Source organism: Pseudorca crassidens, chromosome 11 (assembly GCF_039906515.1).
Source record: "Pseudorca crassidens isolate mPseCra1 chromosome 11, mPseCra1.hap1, whole genome shotgun sequence".
NCBI lineage: Eukaryota > Metazoa > Chordata > Mammalia > Artiodactyla > Delphinidae > Pseudorca > Pseudorca crassidens.
In genome coordinates, this window is record NC_090306.1 from 59,571,636 (window position 1) to 59,589,703 (window position 18,068).

General features: G+C 44.4%; 1 protein-coding gene across 1 annotated transcript in view; it reads left to right on the forward strand.

Annotated features, from left to right (window-relative positions):
• MYRFL (myelin regulatory factor like) overlaps window positions 1-18,068 on the forward strand; it is a 116,304-nt gene that overhangs the window by 65,523 nt on the left and 32,713 nt on the right. The window contains exons 11-13 of the mRNA XM_067697334.1: window positions 5,253-5,453; window positions 11,687-11,795; window positions 12,584-12,693. Coding sequence (XP_067553435.1) covers window positions 5,253-5,453; window positions 11,687-11,795; window positions 12,584-12,693 — 420 coding nt within the window. The remainder of the gene's footprint in view (window positions 1-5,252; window positions 5,454-11,686; window positions 11,796-12,583; window positions 12,694-18,068) is intronic.

An 18,068-nucleotide genomic window follows, 5' to 3' on the forward strand; every position in this document is an offset into this window, starting at 1 on the left:
CTGTAGCAGCATCTGTGAGGGGCCAGGCCAGCCAGCACAGAGAATGCCGGGGCCATGAGGTAACAGGTGAGCACAGGCCTGGCAGCCCTGGGAGGGACTGCTTTGTTATGGATCTTTGAAGTGGCACCGGGGGGCATGCACGCTCCAGTAGGGAAAATGGTTTACGATGGGCACGTCCACTTACATGGCTGTTAAACTTTGGCCTGGGGACAAGATCTGCCCATCTGGGGAAGTGAGTCTTCCCTTGCTTGCCTTGAGCTATTCTGAAACAAAGGACCCTCTGTGTAATTCTTCTAGTCAATAAAAAATAAGGCATCTGTTAGTGGAACTCTTGACACTGCTTCTCAGAGTTTCAGTGGAAGTAAAGTAATGATGGAAATGAGGTAAAGCACTGATGCTGAGGGCCGGTGATGTGCCTGCCCACATGCACGCCCTGGGCTGTGTTTTTATGGGGCCTGATCTAAGCTGTGGCAGAACAGCCTGCCTCGCGGCAAAGGCAGGTGGGGTCCCCTCCTTTGGTCATGAACCGAGGGCAGAGGTTCCTGCCCTTCCCTCAGAAGGGGTCAGAGGGGTCTTTGACGCCTTACCTGATGTAATCTGGGATTGCTTTGCTGCGCTAACAAATCCGGTTTAAGTCAAGTCTGGAAACCTAGGTTGCTTACTTTTTCTGATTCCTCACAGGAAGGAATAAAGACAGACAACGCCTTTCTTTTCAGAGTTAGGGTAGATTGGATATCATGAAAGTGCCTCTCTGAGCTGTGGAATGCATGCTTGAGTCAGGCAGTCTGCTAGTCACCTGCATACTTAAATAATTTACCTGGTGTTGAGGTTTCTCCATTTCCTGCTGACAGCCCCTGCAAAGCTATACTTTGGCTGCCGTGCGAGTCTACACAGCAGCATCGTGAGAGGGGCCGCACCCCTGGACATTCTGTTACCAGGCTCTCTGTTAACGGGCACCTTCTCGTATCCAAAGCACAATAATTTCACTCATAATGATGACTTTGAGAAGTTGAAAGTGTCTGTTATTTATGTTAAGTATGAATACTAAAAAAATAAATAAATTAGTATAGATTTGGTGTCATATTATTCACTACGTTTTTATTTTTTTAAAATGATTGTATTCCAGATTCAATGGCTTTCTTCCAGCCATAATTTTTGGTTAAAGGGAATACCCTATTCTATATGTGTGCTGGATAACACAAGGGTTACCTTAACAACAATGAGGAAAAAATGATAGTAATAATATCTTCCCCTCAAACTGGAAGTATCTTATTGATATTATTTCATTCTAACCCCAAAACGCTGAGTGAAAATGAATGCAGACTTTTGAATTTGTTTAATCATATAATGTTTAAACCAACCAAGAGAAAAACTGAATTTAAGAAATGGCATTATTGGTTGAATCAGTGAGTTTTAGAAATGTCCCCAGAGCACACGTCTTGCCCCTGAGATTCTAGAGGGCACTAAACAGGTATATGTATCATGGGTTGAGCAGAGGGCAGACCAGTCTACATTCTATAAAAAAGCTAGATGTGCCCTCTTGGGTCACGGTCTGGGTCTGTTAGTTTGAGTTCTAGAACGAAGGAAGAAAAATGTGACAATTAAGACATTACAAGACCTGACCACATTACATGGAGACCTGCAAATTGCATTCAGCAGATCCAGATTCATTTTGAGACCTAAGAGTCATTTCTCGCCATAGCAGAAATTAACATAAGGGCAATTGTATGAAGGCTGGAGTAGATGAATTCTAGGGCTACAGGAGGGGTTCAGGAGACCAGGCTCGTCAGAATTCTCCTTGGAGAGAGAATGGTGGGCAGGACCCAGCAATTATTCATCCGGGTTGTCAATCAAAACAGCTTTGGAAATATATTTTGGTCCCATACTGTAAACTGACCAATTTAATGGAAATTAAAATTTACTCCAAAGAACAGATTTATTTCCCAGGTCTTTGTTTTGGGGAGCATTCCCCAGCAGGATTCCTTCAGATTCTCCTTGTTAATGACTAGGCTTCCCTTCAGCTCTACTTTTCTTCTAAAACACATAATTAAACCTGGTTTGAAGTGTGGCAAGCAGGAGGGATGATTATTTTTGTCTGCCTTTCAAAGACACGCCAGGGTTTCCTAGTTTTGAACACTAATAAATTATTCCAGTTATCTTCCAGAATAATAGAAATGGGAACGTCCCCCAAAAGTCCTCCTTTATTGCTCTGCAACCGCAGGGTCGTGAAGGTGGGAAACCAACACCAAGGGCCAGGAGAGACAAGGGAAGCGATGCAATTTCAAGGATGGCAAGGTATGGAGGGAGAGCAGAGCCATTTCAGGTGCCATCTCAGTTTTCACTGGCTCTTGCCCATTTCTGACCACAAATCTCCCTTCCCTTTCCCAACACACTAGAGCTACACACATACACGCACGCACACACACGCACACCTCCTCTGGAGTTCAGTTGAATTTTTATTTACCCAAAGGAATCAGTGTGTGGAGCAATGTCTGTTTCACTCTGCAGTTGGGATTCAACAGAACCGTCTACTAACTATGAAAGGGGTAACTCATGACCCCTTTCACAGTAGTAGCATGAAAGTAGTGTATGACATAAAGAAGTCCTTCTTAAACTTTATGGAGAATAAGAATACCCTGGAGAGCTTGTGAAAACACAGATACCTGGGTCCCACCTCCACAATTTTTGATTCAGTAGGTTGGAGATGTCTGAGAATATGCATTTCTAACAAGCTTCCTGGAGACGCCGATACTGCTGGCCTGTGGACCACACTTAGAGTAGCATCGGTAGATAGCATTTCTAGGCCCATTTTCGATAGTCTTTGCACAAGGTACAAGAATGAATTTCTTATGAACTGCCTTCCTCAGCTCAAGCTTTCCTATTATGCTCTTTGACTGCTCTTCAGAAGCCCAAACAATGGTAAAGCAAAGAAATTCCAGCTTTCCATTCCAAACTTGAATGGCCTCAAATTACTACTAGTGTTTCCTATTCCAAGCATCTGCAGGGGGCACCATTTACATTGTATTCTTTGTGAACAGAGTTCCCTTGGAATTGTGCAGCTCTGCAGATGCGTTACTGAGAGCAGATTCATTGAGTGTAGGTTGAATGGTTGTTACTCTGCACAGCAGAGTGTGTGGAGGATGAACTTGAGACTATGCATCCTCATTTTTACAAAGTGTGCATGCATACGTGATTTCATTTAATTCCCACAGCCCTGTGAGAGATAGGTAAAGAAGACACTATTATCTTTATTCTTCAGGGGAGAAAACTGGTACAGAAAGGTCAAGTAACTGTCCCAAAGTCACACAGCTAGGTTGTGTCACAATATAGACTAGAATGTTCGGGTCTTCCCTAAATATATGAGGCTGTGTGATGAATAATAAAAGTATTTTAGAAACTGTAATTCATTCTGATGTTTGATAGCAATCAACCACTATTGGGCCACATCTGAACACAACTTCATGACTCCAGAATGTTTTTCTGTGATTCCATTTCAGTTTGCTTTGACCCATTAACATTCTGGATACCAGAGAAGGGAAATAAGTTCACACATTTTATAATAACATTTCGCATTACTGACGAGGACTCCTCCTTAGGGCTCTATATTTAAACCATTGTAGATATGTGACCCTTTCCAAAATGATTTGAACATGTTTTAGAGATTTGAGTTTTCATTTGATGAAATCCAAGTGAGATGGTTGTAATTGTTCCCCAAAATCGAATCTACTTATATCTGCTGTTCCAGTACTGTCAGGTTACAAACAGGATAATAATTATCCCAAAGCTCATTAAGAAAAAGAAAATCCATCACTGTCCTGTTCTCTTCCTTGAAGTGGCTCATTATGTTCAGAGCAGAGGAAAATGCATCAACATTTTATCTGGCATACCTTTGGATTTAGTTGATTGCTCGCTATAAAAGGATTTGAGTCAAAGCCAATTTGCCATTCACCACCAAGGAGGCTCTAGGGATCTTGCGGAAAAGCTCTTTGTTCAAGTGAATTCACACAAAATAATGTTCAAAGTTGTTACTTTATATTCTTTCCCTGCTTTTGTCTATCCAGTGTCAATAGTTGAGTCTTCCAAGCAGCTCAGTGTTCAGACAGGTAGGAATGAAACAGGAGGTTGCACACACCTAAGTTTTTTAACTGAACCCAAACTTAGATCTGAACTTTGAGATTTCTTTTAATTATTATTTGTAAATTGGTAACGCATGCCTATGGTAAAAACATTCAAATAATACCAAGAGAGTAAGAGGAGGATAGGTCATAATTTAAAAAACAAATTAATTTCGTTGTGAGGATTTTGGTGGATTCATAGATCCTTACTTAAAGATATGTGGAAATATATTCAGTGGCAACAGGGAAATGGGGAGGAGGGAAGGCAGTACAGTGGAAAATTCTTTGGCAAAAAAAATGTATTTAACAGTAAAATCTCCAGAACTTTCTCTAGTCTGATAGATTCACTTGGATTTTCTTTGAAGACTGCATTTGGCCAGGGCTTTTTTAGGCAATACCACAAAACTCAAAGTTAGAATCATTATTTAATCATCAAAGGAAGCATAATCGCAGCTCTAGAACTCATTAGCTTTGTGGCCTGGGGCAATCTGTTTATTCTTTCAGAGTCTCAGCGTCAGTAAAAGGAAGATGATGGTCCTATCGCATGGAATTGGGGTGTGGATTAGCACACAGCAAATGCAGCTGTTACAGTTCTTCTGTCAGAATCATCTGTGTTTAGGGAATAGCTGAGGTGTACTAAATATGTTTGTATTGTCATTTGCTTGTCAATTGTGTATGAAATCATAAACATGAAGGTGTTTTGAAACTATGGAAGGGCTAGCTAAATGCAAGGGTTTTTTTGAAATTATCTGAGCTTTAATAAACTTGTGAGATTTTCTGATGTAATATTCTAGTTTTAAATCATTATTATTATTCTCCCTGAAAAAATACTCATTTTGAGTGTTCTTCTTCTCCTTATCATCCACCTACTATAACTGACACATTCTCAATTCCATATAGACTGGACATTGCAAACCATGACACGCTGAGCTTCTGCTGGTGGGGGCAGAACAGTTAGGAGAGCCTCCCTGGCTCTCCTGGGGTCACAGTTATTCGGATATGTCAGAGTGTCCCATCCAACTTGTGATTCTCAAGTGAAAGACTTGGCTAACATTCTGTTTTCCTTTGAGGAATAAAGCGATCATCTATTCCTGCATCTGTAACTTTAATTGTAATATATTTATGTATTTTCTCCAGGCCTCCAACCCTGGGCAATTTGAAAATGACATTGATGCATTATGGCAGCGAGGACAAGTTCCAGAATCTGTTGTTTGTCATGGTCGAGTGGGCATAAACACAGATGCACCGGACGAAGCCCTGGTTGTCTGTGGCAACATGAAAGTGATGGGGACGATTATGCATCCCTCTGACAGCCGGGCGAAGCAGAACATCCAGGAGGTGAGCGCGGGGCGGGCCTCGGACACCTCCTCTGACACCCGAGTCAGGAGTTCTGGGCCCTCCTGGCCCCCGACACGCCTGGCACAAGGCATCTCTCCGTGTCACCTGTTGGTGTGAGACGAACATGCTGCTTAACAGTTACAAGTGTTGGAGTTGTTAGGCATCTCTGCTGAAATTGTAAAGCAGTTCCTACCCAAGAGAATGCACTTACCTGCCGGGAGCAGTGGCCATGACAGCACAGCACTGGCTTCACAAGCAGGAAATCTCTGAGTTATTTCCCACAGGCCGTTGCCTTTCCATTGTCAACTGCTGGAGCTTGCCTTTTCCTTTCCATCTCCAAACTTCCATCTCCTTGTTCATCTTTCAAATGCTGTCTCAGTCCAGTTCCTGCCCGTGTTTCTCCTGGACCTCTCCAGCCCCTTCCTCCCGGAGTCCCTGGCACCAGGCCTGCCAGCCACTGTCTTCCCCACTCAGCATCCTTCTCTGAGGAGCAGTTAGAGAAACTCCACCCCCTCACGCCTCACTCGGGCAATCCCATTTCCCCAGGTTACGGGTCAAGACTTTCTTCTCCTGCGGAGAGGCAGGCGCCTAGTGGCAATCAGAAGTCAGGCCCCGAAACCAGGAGGCGGCTCATCCACTTCGGACTTGCCTGGATAAAACGCCTGACCTCGCCGAAACTCAGTGTCCTTATCTATAAGATGGAAATGGTGCCTCTCTGCCTGGACCCACAGAGTCTTTAATAATTTTGAACCCACTGAGATAATAAGAACTGAATCATCTCCGAAAGTCACAACTGCTGTGAAGACCTAAGGGATCCCGATGACGATGCCAGGTCACTCCTGGTTCCACCATTCAGTTCTGTGTCCCATTCAGTGCGTCTGCCACCTCCCCACCTTGTCACTCACACTGCTTCTCCTGTAAACATTTCGAGGCGGGGTGGCAGAATAGTTTTCAAACCTCCTTTCCTTATTCTTTCTTAGTTAATAGGAGACTTAATCTGTAAATCATTGGCCATTCTTCCAGACTGCATTCCTTTCCCAGTGCAAATCTGCACTGGTTTTTCTAAACCAGCCAAGGAATGTCCTCCTTGACTGAGAGGATTCCAAAGAATGGTTGTAATTGTAGACTTTTATACTGATCGCGAAGCTGCGGTTCGTGTTCGAAGAGCTGTGACCTCCTAACCTGATGGGAACTCTCAGGGCTAGAAGGTTCTCACATACATTTCAAGATACAAGTCTTAGATACCGTGCCTCTGCCTTTTAGAAAGAAATGAACTGGCTGTGTTTCAGATCACACCAACTTAAACTTATCCTTGCAACTGGCTATACAATTCTCCACCAGGCCTTATCTAAATGTAAATGGAAGATGACAAGTGGGGAAAGTCCTCCACCACCACTTCTGCCACCACTGGGCTTTCCCCAGAACTTCTTTTACTAAACGTCCTCAAATGGTGTTCCTTGGTTTGAAGAAAACATATTGTCTCAAAATAACAAGGTTCCCTAGAACTTCTCAAATCCCTCTAGGAAGACTTCTCCATGAAGTGAAATGTCACTTAATCCAGGCTCTCGACATGAAGTTCCTGTATCGCCTTCCTGCTCACAGAAGCAGGAGGAAATAAAGAGGAGGTGGTCTCTGGTTAGAAGGCAGAGTTTTAGTCCTGATTCTGGCACCCACTCGCCCAGGAACTTTGGCCCAGACACGCTCTATGACTCTACTGTTCTCTGAACAGGGAATGCCCATATTTACTCACGTTAAGAACTTTTTCTAAGCTTATATATGGGAAACATTTTTTAGCTGTATAAGGCTAAGCAAATAGATATTACTATTATTTACTTGCAAAAAATGCAAATTACATGTAATTCATCTGTTAAGTTATTTCACATTAATATATTTGTCCTTAATAATCTGTCCACATTTATGAAATACATGTTTCTAGAAATGTTGTCTATCCTATTCACCATTTATTACAGACAAGAGACATGATGGTAATGTTGATGATGGTGCTGACAGATGTGTGAACTTCATCTTCACCTCTCTCTGACTCAGTTTTTCCAACTTTTAAAAGAAGGCCATTCTTCCAAATGTGCTGGGAAGTGAACCTTTGGTTGACCTGATTGCAAGCGTAGGACTGGAGGCATTTCCCATCAAGGACACACGGCAGCCAGAGCTGGCTTCTGAATTAGCTGCTGTGAGACAACTGTAGTGGCCAAACATGTTGCCTGATACCGTGTTGGGAGGATGAACATCCGTTGCTGCCGTGCCTGACCCTGCGTCTCCTCGCTCAAGGCAGCGAACATGGCTTTGCAGATATTAAGCACACAAGCACTCTGCGTGGAGAGGCCTGGAGGAGATCTCTGGGGCTCATCTGGACACACATCTAAGACACAGAGACAATAAAGCAGATATGACTGAAACCTGTGAAACGGAGGCACTGGGAAATGAGGTCAGCTTCGGGGAAGAGCAGTTTCACTTACCCAGACTTGGTGTTTACAGAGGTGATGATAGACTGGAGAGGAAATGCAGCTTTTACAAGCAAAAATTAGGGTGAAAAGGGTATGCTGCAAACCAAAGGGGCGTGAAGAACAGCAATGTCAATGCAAAAAAAAGGAAGTTGAACGTTGAATGCACCAAATTCTGTGGTGAAGGCTGAAAATAAGGCAGCAAACGGCTAAAAAGAAAAGGCAGGGGAAAAAAGATCAGTTAAGGTGAAATGCTCAAAGGTAATTTCTCCCAAGTGCACCAGCAGTAAACTAGTTAAAGACAAATGTGTGAAGAGCTCAAGAAAGTCAAACATGCAAAGTCTCCCCTCAGGGCCACGAGCCAAATGCAGAAGTTCAGGGTGAGCCAATGCCATTCAAGCTGCTCCTGATGGGAGACTGATAGTCCGGGCTGCGGGCCATGGGTAATGAGATATCCCTCCCTGAACGGACTGGAGTTCACGGTCTACAATGTCTTCTCTGCGGTGAAAGGCTTGAGTTAAGATACAGAAACCTTGGGTGTGAGGCAGCATGACAGCGATGGCCCTTTGCATTCATGGTCAAAACTTTCCAAAATTGCTGTGGGCAAGATCAGATTAGACACCCAAGTTCACTTCCTACCCTCTTACTCAGCACACATGGATGAGCAAGGCATGGTGTTGAGTCGTGGCCTTTGTACAGTTCTCAGTAGAGGATTCCAAGGGGGCACAGTCCTTGCCTCAAGTGTTTTTCCTGGGCCAAGAGTACAGGCCATAGGGAGCATGCAATACAAGCAGTTTATATTTAGCTTTGGAAAGTCTACAACACGGCATTAGAAATCACAAGAGCATTTCCTTAGAAAAAGATTGTTACAGAAGGTGTTTAGGTCCCCAAGCCAACCCTCAGAATTTTGTGTGGCCAAAAATCTGTCTGAAATACAGTGGTGGTAGTACTAGCAAACCTAACTGCTATGTCTAGGAATATGTCTTTGGGGAAAATGCAGTCAAGGATCCAACTTAGACAGCAGGGGTCATTTTCCCTCTGTGTAGCCTGGACAGTTGGAGTGAAGGGCACATCCTCCTCTGCTTTCCCCTTGCAGCAAATGAACTGACACTGCCTCTGCTTTGGTCTCTGATGGGGCCTCATGCAGGAACCAAGGGGATAATGAGAAGCAGGCAGGTGGGCACGGGACCCCCAGAGTGCAGGGAGTGGGGAACAGGGCAGGGCCTGGCTAGTGCAAGGCCAGACTAGCCGGCTCCTGACTGACCCCCTGCCTTTGATTCTGTTAGCATCAGGGATTGTTCTGCCATTTCACTACCTCCATTCTTTCATTCCTTCTTTCCTTCATTCAAAGTTTGGGTGCCTGTTACCTGTCAGACACTGTGCTAGGCACTGTGCAGGTCCTAAGACAAACAAAACACAGGCCTCACCCTCAGGAAAGGAACTTTCATTAAAATTTAAGCTCCAAATAAGAAAAACTCATTGAATCTCCAGGGCCTGGCATAGTATCTGGCACATAGTAGCTACTCATTAAATATTTGTTGAATGAATGTAGGAGCTCAGAGTGACAGGTGTATGCATAGGGCAATATGAGATTGTGACTGTTCCTTCCTAGCATGGCCTGCAAGGCCCTCCCTGCTCTGACCTTGATCTTTACAGTCTAGTCACACCAAACCCTGCCTTGGTTGTGCAGGCATAATTCAGGGGATTTGCTGCCTCAGGACTTGGCTTATGGTGTTCCTTCTGCCCAGCATCCTTATCTTAGTCTTACCCTTTCCACCCTCTTCCCCACCCTTCATCTTTCCCTGACTAACTCCTATCTTAAAGTTATTAATTTATTTTATAAATATTAGTTAAGCACCTACTACATGCAAGGAATGGTACTAGAAACCGGTGATGTGGTGACGAACAGAAAATCATGGCCTCAAATATGTCCTTGCCCTCATGGGGTGTTTATTCTGTAGGAGAAGACAGATAGTAAAAGTGACTCACTAGTTGTCTGGTGGTAACTTTGATTAATGCTATGAAGGAAAAGGACGGGTGCCATTAGCACATAAGGCAGAGGGAAACTTCCTAGTCTTGGAGGTCAAGCAATCCTTCTCTGGTGAAGAGGTGTTTTAAATGGGGAGAGGCGGAGGTAGAGGAGTGGAAGGGAAGATCTTCTGAGGCAGGGAAATGCCCTGAGCAGGGGCCTTGTAGTGAAAGGGGCAGAGCGTGTTTGAGAACTGAAACAAGCCGAGATCTCGGTTGGGCTTCACCATCTCTGGGAAGCCTTCTTTTACAGTCCCCTGATAATCTTTTAGGTGCTTCCTTGGAGTTGCCATGATTCTCTGTTCATAACTCCATCATCACCCTGCATTTCTCACATTGTAATATAATCTTATGGGATGAGTCTGTTTTCCTGTCTAGACCATGAACTTTAAAAAGGCAATCATTTTGAAGTTCCAACACTCAGGGTAGTGCCTGGTATGTTGAAGGTGATTGGTAAATATTAGTCAAATGAAGCAATGAATGAAAGAACTGAACCAAGCTTTTGATAACAGCAATGATCAAAACAGCAGTGAGCTCAAAATTAGACTCCCCAGCAAGTACCTGAACTAAAGTTAGTCCATTTATCCAGTTAAGCACAAAGTCACAACATTTGATAACCCACCAAACTGGTGAAGGAAAGAGAACCTTTATGATATTGGAGGAACTTTCCTGCTCACTTGACAGAGTGGGTCCAGGGAGGGGTTCAGGGCCAAAGCAGGGGTTTCTTAAAACAATAGAAAAGCATTTCTGGTTGCTCCAACATATGGATGAATGTCCAGGCGGTATATTTTTAATTGCCAAGAGACAACTGGTTTCATAATCCAGTTATGTTCTCTAAAAGAAAATTTAAGGACCCACATAGGACTGCCAACTTTTTACTTGTGGAATAAGGTCATTAAAAAAAAATCAATCATGCTATTACCATGAATTCATTAAAAAAAAAAAACCTCAAAAGGGAAGCCTTTGAATCAGCACATTTAGCTTTAGGAAAAATCCACTATATTGTCTTTATTGTTATCATTTTGCTGGGACCCAGTGAAATTTTTTTTGAGGAACTTGCAGTGACAGTTCTGAGTGCTTTTAACTACCTGTGAGAGTGGTTGGCTCCAAGGAGGACACCATCGCTGACCAGGGGGGTCTGGGGGAGAAGCCATCTGTAGGAATGTAGCCTGGATTTTGAGGGACCAGCAGATGGGTAATCCGGGCTAGCAAACTGCCACTTGAAACAATTTTCTCCAGCCAAGATGTCCATAAGCAATTCAATGATGTACGATATACCCATTCTTAATAGGTTGTTACTTAAACTAAGCACTGCATTTTTAATTTATAAATACAAGGTCAGCCTGTATTTCTTAGCTGCTTATATTGCATGCTCAATTGGAAATGATACCTTGCTATCCTGGACAGAAATTGTTTCTCTCCAAGGTGATCAACCCCCATTCTCAGAAGGACGGTTCAACTCTCAGTGGACAGAAGTGAGGCCAGAGTAATGAATGAGGGAGGTTTTGCCCTGTAATTTAGCCACATAAACTCTGGCTCAGTTTATAAGTCAGTGGATGGAAGTCGCCGACATGAACCTTGAAACTTTTGCTTCTTGGAGGAGAAAAACATAAATTTCTCTTAAAATAGTTTGGGCAAGAGGAAAGGACATTCCCAGCATTCTTCATCTCTCTGGGCCACTCTGGGCCTTGATTCGAATAGCAACTATCTAAGCGGGTGAAATCTGATCTTCTTTAATTAAATTAGGTTGACACAAATGAACAGCTGAGAAGAATAGCCCAAATGAGGATTGTCGAATACGACTACAAGCCTGAATTCGCATCTGCGATGGGAATAAACACTGCCCATCAAACAGGTACACACACAGCTCCCTTCTTAATTTTATACTGTCAGCTATTAAAGTTCTAGTTCCCTCTTCACCTGGAGGCTGCATGCTACGGCACTTGACGACATCCTGTCGGTCTAACTTGTCCTCTGTGAAAGCCATAATCACCAGAGCAGGAAAAGTTAAAGAAATTTCTGTCATCTTTCCTCAACACCCCCATCCCCACTCCTGCCCCCTAAGGTACCGGTGGAGGATTTTGAACACATTGTCTCCTTTCACTGGAGGCCTCTTGCTCATGGGATGAGGGCCGAGGGGCGGATGGCAGCGCAAACTGTATGACAGGCAGCACTGGGCAGCATCGGGATAGAGAGGGAAGGTGGCGGGACAGGCAGGTCCAGGTCAGAGAAGTGCAGAGTGATGTTCGTACTCCAGTCCAGGAATTCTAAAGAAAAAAGGACCATTTAGAGGGCAGGGCCCTCCTGCAGAAGAAGAAAGAAAATCAAGCCGATGCCCTAGCCTCACGTCTGTGTACAGGGATCTGAAGGTACTTAACCCCTTCCAACATTCGGCTCAGAGTCTCAAGAAAGAGTGGAGAAAACAACACTCCCTCTTTTAATCCTCTAGTGGTCCTTGGCTCCAAATTCCTCCTTTGCTTTTTAAATGCCTCGTAGATCAAAGCAAATGCTGAGGGGGGATAAGCATCTATTCGCAGAGGCATCCTGTGTAGTTGTCAGGGTTCCCATTCTGAGGTAGGCCTGGGAGGATTTTCTCCAGAAAGGTCTTTTCCTGACAAAACCTGTTGGAGTGTTTGTGTCTAGGGATGATCGCCCAGGAGGTGCGAGAGATCCTGCCCAGAGCCGTGAGGGAGGTTGGCCATGTCACCTGTGAAAACGGAGAGATGCTGGAGAACTTCCTCATGGTGGATAAGGTAACCCTGAACAGATACCTACCCTAGAGCTCTAACCGCACGGGCAAACCCCCTTCCGTGGCATCACAATGCACGGAACATCCACTGAGTTGTGGAGTAAGTAGGTATCAGTTATCCCACCCTGGTCATAGGTACCCAAAAGAAGTCTCATAAGCGAAAAAGGAAAAAGGACTACGCAACAGTAAGCACTGGAATCCAGTGAGTCTTGTGGGAGGAACACCGGCCCTGGGACAGTCCACTGAGCAGAAGTGCCCTTCAAACAGGGACCAAACATCAGGAGAAATAGTGACAGCAAGTTCTGATTAGACTTTGTCTTGAAAAATGGAACTAAAACTTACGAAAGTGTCATTTCTCTCACATAAGATCATTTAAGTTATTAAAACAATGTGCTCCTCCTTAGAATGATTGAAGCCTGAGTGAAGTGTTGAAATATTATGTTTTTTTTGGGGCATAGTTTTTCAACAAAACTATATGTTTAACGTCCGCAGCACAATCATAAAGTGGGTCATTTTTACAAAGATATTCATGAGCCTCATCGTTTTTCCTCAAGGGCCTGTCAGAATTCTTTGGTATTCAAATCATTCTCTTTGGAAGGAATGTCACCATCCTTGTAGATTATTTCCTCTTCGCTTGTTAAGGAGTCTACGCCTGCCATTTCCTCGCTTGCCGACGCTTTGGTTGTCATCTGAGTGGTTCTCCGAGATCACGTCTGTGAATTCTGTGAAACCTGCATCTTTTGCGAGGTTTGCAGATTCACTCTGCGGCTGATTTGCTTTATGTCACGTTATTATATTTGCTTCTGGAGGGAAGGCTGATAGGCACGGGGATTTCAGGGCAGTAGGTAGAGATGTGTGAGTGGAGACTAATTCGTAATTTGTCAGTTCCTCGGGGCAGTACTTCCCAAACTTCAAAGTGTACACGAATCAGTAAGGGAGTTATTAAAATGCAGATTCCGGTTCAGCAAGAATGGAGTGAGGCCTGAGATCCTGAGTTTCTGACCAGTCTCCAGGTGAAGCCAGTTTTGCCAGTCCTGCTGGTCAGCAAGGCGCACTTGGAGTAGCAAGGTAGCGGGTATGTCTGCATGTTGGGCCCTTCCACAGTCTCCTACCTACAAGCTCTTGGACAACAAATACTTCGATAACAGCGCCGGATGGCCTGCTCACTGGGCCGCAAGGGCCAAGTGGCGGAAGTCAAGTTACTTCCTCCTGTCTCCCAGGACCACATCCTCCACAGAAGAAATTCTTTGGTCTCTCACAGCAAGGCTATCACTTCGCTTGAGAGGTGTTACCATCAGAAATTTATCTTTTTTTAACTAAAATAATTGTTTTGGCCATGCCATGCAGCGGGTGGGATCTTAGTTCCCTGACCAGGGATCGAACCTGGGCCCCGGCACTGAGCACGCTGAGTCCTAACCACCGGACCACCAGGGAATTCCCCAGAAATTTATTTTTGATAATAAAACACAAGTTTTTTATGTAATTTGCTTAAAATATAAACTATTTTGTATATACTAAAATATAAGATATATTCAGAGGTATCTGTAAAATAAAATCACCCTCACTCTCTTGCATTTTCATAAGCTTCCTAGGTTGAGAGAAAAGAGCAGAGGCACAGCTGTCAGCCTCAGGGTACGGCCTTGGGAGTGTGTCACCAGGCGGCCAAGGTGGGGCTCTTGGGGTTTCATCTGGTAGCAGCTGTATCACTTCTGGGTGTGGCCCTTCCCTAGAACACGCAGGAAAGAGATTTCTATGTTTCCTGTGTAGGTAACGCCTGCCCGGGGCCTTAGGACCGTCACTGTTCAGCAAAATAATTAGTTCTCCCTGGCCCAGTGTTTTCCCGTTCCCAGGTGAGTTGAAGGGAGACAGTCAAGATGATTAGCAACAGGAGTTCCGAGGGCCAACCCCTCACTTTCCCAGGGGAGGTTACACCCGAAGTTCATTCCTAGGAAGTCAAGTGCAGAGACCTGGGAAAGCGGGGCGTGGCATTCCCGTTCCAGGCAGCCAGGTTCATTCATCACCTGAGGAGCAATCCATGCCAAGGGGGCACTGAGTTTATAAATAAGTAAAACTGACAGGAGTCCAGAATGGAAAAGGGGCGATTCTCTTAGTAACAGGATCTTGTAGTGATACAATCTGTGGTGACGTCACTAAGGCCACACCTCCATACTCCGAAGGCTGGCTTTCTTCTTTGGCTCACTTCTGTGGATAGACTTCAATTGCTGGTTTAATCCTCAACACTGTGGAATATCCCTCTTCTACATTATAAGTACTTCCCAGAATACCCTTTATTCTCTCATTAAGAACGCAGGGTATGTGGCTCCTGTTGTCCCGTGGTGCTCTTTGTTAACTGATAAGAAAGATGTACAGATAACCTCTTGCTTTCCTGGACTCTTCCTTATTCACGTGGGCGCCATGGCAACCTTGATTGCCACGCCCAGGGCTGTTGGTTTTCAAGACCTTTTCTAGGATTTCCGGGGCTTTGTGTGCTATAGTAACAGGTGGAGATCCAATTAAGATACAGTCTCTCCCTCTGCACTCCAGTTCTCTTCCCCCAAATGTCTCTTTTTTATAAGGAAATTCTCATTGAAGCTAAAATGCAAACTAGAACATGGAAATGTTAAAATGTTGTGCTCCGTGACTGCTGTATCATTTCCACATGTACTTTGCAACGTGGTGCCGAAATAGGAAAGAGAATGGCTGGATCTTTACAGCCTGTCCGTACAACCAGCGAACGCTGGAGATCAGAGATGTCAGCCAGAGTTGGTACAAGCCACTTTTTTCTCTTCTTAACAGGAGAAATGACCTTGCAAGATAAACTTCTCTTATACAGGGTGATTTACTGCTTCTCATAAATTTCTCATGGTTCGCGTGGCCCAGTGAAAGCTCAGCCAGGGGAGGTAGAGTGAAAGGACTCGGGGCTGATACTGAGAGCAAGGGGGCCTTAGAGTGGACACCATCGTCTCCTCCTGCATTCGACCACTGGGGCTCTGCTTTTTGGCGTGTTCATCTATCTCTTTACTTGGCAACTTTTAAATTTTGTTTCTGTGATTATTTGAGAACAGGTGGTTACATTTCCTGAGCATTATTATTAGGTGTACTTGGTGTAAGAAAAATGCACACAGTAAATGTAAGAACTGCCTTAAACAAATTCACAACCGAGTCTATGTAAAGATGAGGTTCATCTTATCATTCACTAGCCTTGAATAATCTGTATGTGCGTGTTTCTAAGACTGCATGTCACAAGCCGCCCTGCCATAACTTAGTATGTGGCTACTTTTTACTCATTGATTCTATTTTTCCTGCAACCATAATGTGGCAGGGATTGTCTATTTGAGTCATGAAAGGGTAAATAACACTTGGTTCCTATCTTCAAGTAGCTGACAGTCTAAGCAGGATGATGTGACAGGTACATAAGAAATAATGCTCTGAGTTACAACGTGAGACGTCATAAATCTGTGGGATGCATAAAGTGCCGCATCAGTTCAGAGGAAGGAGAGAGGCTCTCTGGAGACTAGGCAAGTGTTCTCAGATGGAAAGGAAGGGGGGAGATGGAGAGACAAGGGAAGGAAGACATTGGTGGACCGTGGGGACTGAGGGTGTAGCTGGCGGCAGTGGGGAGAGCATCACAAGAGGCCTCCCAAGCCTTCCTTTTTCTCATCCACGGGGTCCAGTTAGACAAGTCCTGCTGTTCTTACTGAGGTACTATCTCTTGTATATCACATTCTTTCTTTATTCTCTTTATTTTCTCCGTTTTTATCCCTAGCTATTATAACAACCTCCTAACTGACCAGCTAGCTGCCAGTAGAATCATTTTCCTTCAAACCAAAACAAAACGAATCTCTGATCCTATAATCTCCCTTTCCCAGTTTTGGCTCTTCACTGGCTTATTATCATAACCCTCCACAATCTGGATGGAATCTTCTCTTTCTGACTCATTTCCTAACACTCATACCCCCCAACCCCCAAACACCTTCAGAATATGATGTGTCTGCGCACACACGCACAGTCTTGTTCCTAGCTGCTCCTCCGCCAGCCTTTTTTCTGTTCCTCACACTCCAAGTTTGTTTCTGCCTCGAGCTGTTCTGTTGATTGTTCTCTGCCACGAAGACTCTCCCTTCAGATGATCTCATCATTTGGATTGCAAAGCAAGACCTTCCCTGACCACCTTGTCTAAGAGTCTCCATGGCACTCGATTTCATTTTGTAAGATCCAGGGCCACCGCGAGGGTGTAGAGTGCCTTTGCAGTAATTAGAAAAAGGAGCTCCCTCTGGCTGGCGCAGACCTCGTCCTCCCCCTCAGCTGGGTCTCTGTGCAGGGGATACACTGCAGACTTGCTCACAGCAGCCTGGAGACTTCTGTCCCTAACGGAAATGATCTTGTTTACTTGCCTACTTGTTTTTTGCCAGTCTCCCTGGGTAGTTGTATGAGAACAAAAAAATCTTCTATATTTTTCAAAACTGTACCTCCAATACTTTATATGAGGTGTTAACCCCAGGGCTTAGAGTACTGGAGGAGTTCAACATATCTTGGTGGATCGAGTGAATGAATTCCGTGATGCCTGGATTGCTCCTGTCCTCACACTGCCTTAGGCCTCTGGATAGACAGCTTCTAGAGTATGCATCACATTGTGTTGTCATTCTCTATTTGGTATCTCCTCCACTGGACTGTGAGCTTCTTGAGGTCAGAGAATGTGTCTTGTCAATCCTGTGTTGTTTAGAACAGTATCTGATACCTCGTGGGTTCTCAATAAGACTTTATGTTAATGCATGAGTTTTTGAATCTCAGTGAAAGGAAGAGACGTGGTTCTATCGACGTAAGGGAGTTTGAAGGAGAAGTGGTTTTCTAGGGGAAAAGATGGGTTCAGTTTCGAGTTTGAGATGTCAGCTGAACATTCAGATGAAAACATCCAGAGGTGACTGGGAGTGTGGAACATGAGAGAGAAGTTGGGGGTCAAGGGGGAGCTACAGACAGGGGTGAAGATATTAATTCATAAGGAAAAGGTCATGGACGCAGGTCACAGATGGGAAGCCTGTGGCCCAGTCTGGCCTGCAGACGTTTTTCCCTCACGGTGTTTTAAAAATTTTCAAATGTGTTGCTTACCTTTAAAAATTAGGAGATCTTCACACACATTTTGGATTTCCAGTTCCCTTGAAACCTCAGATCTGGTGACGTGGTGCTGAGAAGCGACTCCCCCAGAGGGGCTTCGGCAGCCTCACATCTCTGCTTCCTGGTTTTTTAAAAAATTTATTTATTTTATTTATTTATTTTTGGCACGTTGGGTCTTCATTGCTGCGCGTGGACTTTCTCTAGTTGCGGCGAGCGAGGGCTACTCTTCCTTGCGGTGCGTGGGCTTCTCATTGTCATGGCTTCTCTTGT